At 44.5% G+C, this 6,586-nt stretch overlaps 1 protein-coding gene across 2 annotated transcripts in view; it reads left to right on the plus strand.

The window, feature by feature from the left end:
• Positions 1 to 1,669: 1,669 nt before the first annotated feature.
• LOC119340228 (WAT1-related protein At5g64700-like) overlaps positions 1,670 to 6,586 on the plus strand; it is a 7,424-nt gene continuing 2,507 nt past the window's right edge. For both annotated transcript variants that reach the window (XM_037612124.1, XM_037612125.1), the window contains exons 1-4: positions 1,670 to 1,985; positions 2,106 to 2,168; positions 5,177 to 5,293; positions 5,519 to 5,756. In XM_037612124.1, the coding sequence (XP_037468021.1) occupies positions 1,777 to 1,985; positions 2,106 to 2,168; positions 5,177 to 5,293; positions 5,519 to 5,756 (627 nt within the window). In that variant the 5' untranslated portion in view covers positions 1,670 to 1,776. The remainder of the gene's footprint in view (positions 1,986 to 2,105; positions 2,169 to 5,176; positions 5,294 to 5,518; positions 5,757 to 6,586) is intronic.

Genomic DNA, 6,586 nt, shown 5'->3' on the forward strand with positions numbered 1-6,586 from the left:
TTGCTGAGCGGACCTCTAGGTCTTTCCAGTAGGGTAGGTCCCAAAACATAGATTTCTTCTTCCACATGGGTGCGCGTCCCTTAGCGTCATTCGAAACAGATAGTTCGACGGGACCTTTTCCAAAGATTACTTATAAATCATTGACCATAGCAAGTATGTGATCACCAGTGTGGACGTCGGGCTTTTTCCGGTGATCTGCCTCGCCTTTCAAATGCTTGCCTTTTTTCGACGTTGATGGTTGGTCGGAAGAAATCGATTTGTAACTAAAAAAGAGCACCACAAAGCTCTCCTACGGCCGGCCAAAAAACCCAGAAGGTATATATAGGCCTCTCTTTAGTCTCGATTTGTGACTAAAACCAGGACTAAAGGAACACATTTGGTCCCGGTTGTAGACACAAACCGGGACTAAAAGTTGTGGGCCAGGAGAGAGGCTCATTGGTTCCGGTTCGTGTCTGGAACCAGGACCAAAAGGATCACACGGACTAGGATCAATGGCCCCCGAGGCCCGGCCGCCGTCTGGCCCCATGAACCGGGACTAATGCGCCCATTGATTCCGGTTCATAGGAGAACTGGGATTAATGCCCTCTTCAGGCCTGGACCGAAGCCCTGTTTACTATTAGTGCTACTTTTGGGCTAAAGCTCAAAATCATCCACGGTTTGACTGAAGCGTGGGTCTAGGCGAAGGGAAGTGGTACGAGGATATTGTGTATCCCGTAATTCAGCGACTGGTGGTGAGTGGGCCGTGCATTATTGAGTGTTAACTTTTGGGTACATATTAGATTATACTTGGTGCCCTTCTTAGTGCCCAAAATTCTTGGGAGTTTAACTTTTTGAGAGCATGTTTTTGGCATTGAATTTTCAGTTTTGATTAGACGTATTGTAAAGGCTCTAATTCTAGAAAAAAGTGGATATACACAACAGCTGAGCTAGAATCACTTGTATTACACATTTTTTTTTAGAAAAAAGGAACTTGTATTACTTCATGTTCGTCGACATAATAATCTCATTTGTCATTCTTGGCTAGTTATAGTAGAACTAGTGGCCGAACCGTTGTATGGTGGGTTGAGGGTCTGATATAGTTGTCGAACCATGTAATCTGGAGAGTAGCTTGGCTACTTGAGTACGTAATACAATAGTTTTCCGCGCAAAAGAAAGAGCTACAGTAATGTACAGTGGGTACAGTCAACAAAGGAGTAAGCAGCCACGCCCCAGGCCATGACCCTTTCTTCCTGGGGCCTGACGCCGCCCCTGGATATACATATTGGTAGGTGTAGTGTGATCATACGATATTCTGAACCAAACGTTAGTTAGTTAGGATCATCATCACACACACAAATACAATATGATTACAATAAATCACAGCTCCTGATCCTTTCCTGATTCTCCACATACATTTTTTTAATAAAGATTCTCTACATAGTGATACACGGGAGCACGTTTTCCGCTACTACTTTATAGCACCTTTCAATGACAATATAGTACTCCTTGATGGTTGCGTGGCAGGTTCATCACCACGAGGGTTGACGCTGGCACGAAAAATCAAACAGAAACTCGTTTATCACAACCAGACACGGAGGTTTCCTTCTGATCATGCCGGACTTGAGTATATTTATGTATTGTGTTAGCAAGGTTTCAGCTTCCAGTCAAGTGCTTGCCTGCACCACCTACGTGCCCCTCCGTTCTAGCAAGAGTGCAAGGTAGGTTAGCCCTGTCCAGTAGTCCATACACCAGGGAGCTGGTAGCCGGCCAGCTGCGAAGATCGATCGTGCGCGATCCATGGACATCAGGGCGGGCGCTCCGGAGGCGAAGGCGGGACGGGAGTGGGGGCTGCCGGCATCGATGGTGCTGGTGCAGCTGTTCATGGCGGGGATGATCGTGCTGTCCAAGGTGTCCATCGCCGGCGGCATGTTCATCTTTGCGCTCCTCGCCTACCGCGGCCTCCTCGGAGCCGCATTCGTCGTCCCCTTCGCGCTCGGCTATGAAAGGTGTCTCCTCTTGATTACTTACCTTCTTTTCATTGCGGGGGCTTGATTAATTATCTTTAGATTCAAAATCCAGATCGTCTCCGTCCCCGCTAAGTAGTTGTGAATTCCGTTTCTGTGTAGGGGTAAGTGGAGGGAGATGGATTGGCACGCCACTGGATGGATCTTCCTCAATGCCTTGATCGGGTACGTCACCTGTACGCCTATATATAACCTAATAATCACGACTCAAGATTTCAATAGGTCCACATACATTCTATCTGTGTTGCCGTTTATCCTTCTTCCCACCCTCGCCAACGGTAGTCTCAGTGCGCACAGAATCACAACGCGTTTGAATGTGGTCAATCATAAAATGTCTATCCCTTTGCATAAGATAAGATAACTTTTCTTTTCCCTGTGAGGTTTTGCCAAGGCGTGCATGCGTGATTACAGATGGTTTCTTTCGTCTCCAATCTTGTTTACTGAGGATTGATTCCTAATCTAGATGTACACTGGTACGAATGAAAGACGAATCATGCGCTAGGTATGGCTTGGATCAGGTCCAGAGGAAGTCATTGATATTGTTCGTTGTGATTGTAACACTTGATTTTTGAGTAATACAAGAATTATCTCGCAAAAAAAAATTGCACCCTAAATAGCATTTCAATTTTTTTTTACCGGTAAAACAACCTCGTGTGTAGATTATACATCTTTTTCTAATCAAATTTTTATATATAACATACCAAAATTGTAGTTAGGGTTTAAAAGATATTGATATTTTTAAAAATATTTGATTCTGCCAAAGAAATAATGTTATTTTTTAGATGGATTGTGGGTTTATTAACAAAATTATAGGGGGATTTCTGCAACGTAGACACGTAAATATCCGCACATGCGTCCAGATGTCCGAATTCTGGCAAATTCACTACAAACCTAGAGGATGTTTGCGGCACGTCCGGCTGGCCAATAAAAGGTCACCACGATACCATACAAATGCGGCTGGACGGACAACTGTATTGCGCATGGCGGAAGCTCATGTGTGTGCATGACAAAAGCTGCTTCTTGGGGCTAATTTTGGTGTTTTGACTCTTTTATGAAAATTTAGCCAGATCTGATCCTGGTTTAATTTCTTTCGGGATATGACTTTTTCCTACCACCAGAGTCGATGACGGTACGGTATAACAACCTACCGATGAGGCCCTTGGATGCTTGCCCTACCGCAAATAATTTCTAACTATGAAATACAGTGCATGTACTCACCTACCATCGGTACCTTGGCGGCAGGGTTGCACAGGTTGCCGCCAGCCTATTTGGCGGTAGAGCTATACTGCACTAACGTGGATAAGTTGCCTACCGCCATGGGTCCCGGCGGTAGGCCGGTATACCCTGCCGCCATCGGTTTGGCGGTAATAAAAGGGTCAGATCCTGATCTGTTTTCGAACTCTGGTCAAATTTGGCTCAACTTTCGTAAAAGGGTCAAAACATCAAATTTGGCATGCATGGCGGAAGACAACGATGGATGGCGAAAGTCGGCGCAGCAATGACAGAAGCCATGTTGGACTTTTTAAATTTTAATTAGATAAAAGCGAACATTCGAGCTATAGTATTGAATTGGCGACTCTTGTATCCATGTGCGCAAACCAATCCGAATCAGTCTACAGATAAATAGAGTGAATTGCAGAAAATCACCACATTATAGTGTAGGTTTGCAAAAAAGACTTTCCTATAAAATTATCGCAGAAAATACTGATTCTCGGCCTAATCTTTTGCAAAAAAAAACACTGATCGATCGCTTAGGCCATTTTAACCATGATTATGACATATGGGTCCCATATTTGATGACATGGCGTAACGTTTCGCAGTAGACGGTGTTAGACGAGGGATTATCTAGATATACAAAACAGTCCCCATAATTTTACGGAGACACCCTTCAATCCAAAAGCAAAAAGCAATCAACTCCCTCCATGAATTTGGGCTGCCCAAGGAGCAGAGAGCACGGCCGCGGCGCAAGCGCATCCTCAAGGCGCAGCCGAGCCTGCTCTTCCTGGAGCGAACGTCGAGCAAGGGCGCCAGAGGTTGAGCCCGAGGCGCAGCGCGCAACCCGCTCGGCGGCGGTGGACGCGAAGCCCCTGCCGAACTTGGCGGCGAGCAGGGCGCTTACGTCTGCTCCGGCAAGTCGCCGCGCCGGGCGGCCGCGTAGACGAGCACCGTCATCGCCTCCTGCCGCTCCAGGTTGACCTGCTCGCCGCGGAGTAGCGCGCGGTCCGGGTGGCCTAGCTGGAGCAGCTGCCCCGACCACCACTCTGCCTCTAGCGCGCCGACCAGACTACCTCCTATCGCTGCCACCCACGTCCAGTGCCACCATATGCCAGTTCCGGCAGGATGTTCCCCGCCTCCACAACCCACGTCCAAGGCCGGCTGGCGCCAGGATCCGCTGTTCCCCGCCTCCGCAACCCACGTCCAAGGACGGCCTGCGCCAGGATCCGGCGGGCCCAGTCTCTGCCACGCCTCGTCCCTCCCCCCCCCCCCATCAAGGCGGGTCGAGCTTGGCATGGCAAGGGCCTGATTGCATTTTTTATTTCTGATAGAAGGGTGTCTCTGTAATACCAGGGACTATTTGGTAAATTCATATCACACCGTGTCTAGCGCCGTCTGGGACCAACAGTTACGCATGTCATCAAAGCTGGCCTCACTTGTCATAAACGAGGTTAAAACGCCCAAACATATAGATCAATGCTTTTTGCAAAAGATTAAGTCCGAAATCAGTGTTTTCTGCAACAATTTTGTAGAAGAGTGTTTTCTACAAATCTACGCTGTAATGTGGTGGTTTTCTGCAATTCACTCAGATAAATAGTGTGTTTGTTTTAGGGGTCTACGTCGAAAATATCATTACCTTATAAGCTAATGCATAGTCCATCCATTTTCATATTAATTTAAGTTATCCATTTGTCCTGAATCAAACTTGTGTAGGTTTGACCAAATCTATGAAAAACATCAAATTAGTTCCATTGGATTCTTTGTTATATATATTTTTCATACGATGTATATTTGTTATAGTATATCTTAGCATAGTTTTGTATAGACTTCGTCAAAATTTAGAATTTGACTTAGAACAAACCTAGGTATTCAACTTTTTGAACGGGTGGAGTAGCTGATTAGAGGTCCAATTGTGTATACATTAGGTCCGATGAAGTAATTCAAGTGATGATATGTAGGTACACAATGCCAATGAGCCTATACTACTATGGCCTCCGCGATACAACACCATCTTATGCCGCCATCTTTATGAATATAAGTCCGTTGTTAACCTTCATCCTCTCGCTCATCTTGAGGTACGAAATTTCTTTACGTTATTCATGCATTTGCAATAAATTTTGGATTTAATTTACCGTGCCCAAAAACAACTATTGTATCTGATAAAAGAATGTGAGTTTAAAACCAAAATGGCTGGAGTGTTCTAACTAGTAATTAATAACAATATTCTATATCTTAAAAAATAATACATATGGTTCTCTCTTATTTCTGACAAACATATGTGGTATGCCTAAATACATTAGAATGGAGACGTTGCAAATCCGGAGCATAGTTGGATCACTGAAGATCGTAGGCATTATGCTCTCTATTGGAGGCACTATGCTCATCAGTCTTTACAAGGGCAAGATATTGCATCTTTGGGATCCCATCCTAGAGCACCACCACAGAGAATTGACGACTAAGGTTGCGGGAAATCAACTAAGAGGAACAATATTCTTGGCAGGCAGCAGCTTCACGTTTTCTTGCTGGTACCTGACTCAGGTGATCGACCCTACAGTGACATGTTGCTCACATCCCTCATTTTTTATTAAGTAGTCCATTATATATGTCGTCAATGTCTCGACAAGAGCTTTGAAACTACTCCCTCTGTCTCAAAATAAATGTCTTCAGCTTAGTACAAATTTATATTAGAGGTAGTAGAAAGTTGAGACACTTATTTTGGGACAAATGGAGTATATCTCAATATCAAAGTTGTCACATATAATTTTAGTTCTACGTGGGTCAACCATCAAGTATTTGTCACTTGTGTACATGCGTAAGCATTAAGTTACATATATGCTATATAGCAGACACCACTAGTGACTGACCCTTGAAGTTACCTCAATACCGGTGATGTATTTACATGGCTATTTAGGCCCTTCCTAGTGTCTCAATAGTGGTGATGTATAGAGTGCGGCGAATCTGCACCCGGGCTCAGCAGCACCCCTGCTCACGGAAAAAATCAAAACAAATACAAAAAAATTCAAAAAAAAATCATTTTTTGTGTGTGATAGATAATTAGATGCGTGAGGTTCGCTGCAAAAATCAACTCGTTTGGACATGTGAGCAAGTCTGTGCAAAAAAGACAAAACCGGGGTCTCTAAAAAAGTTTACTGTTGATGAACTGTTTTGACCCAATTTGTCTTTTTTGCCTAGACCTACTCAAATGTCCAAACGAGTTGATTTTTGCAGCGGACCTCATGCATCTAATTATCTACCACACAAAAAAATGGAATATTTGAATTTTTCTAGTATTTTTTTTGAATTTTTTGCTGACCGAGAGCAGCTGAGCCCGGGCTCTAGGATGAATTATCGTGATGTATAGACATACT

Source organism: Triticum dicoccoides, chromosome 7B, assembly GCF_002162155.2.
Source record: "Triticum dicoccoides isolate Atlit2015 ecotype Zavitan chromosome 7B, WEW_v2.0, whole genome shotgun sequence".
NCBI classification, from domain to species: Eukaryota; Viridiplantae; Streptophyta; class Magnoliopsida; order Poales; family Poaceae; genus Triticum; species Triticum dicoccoides.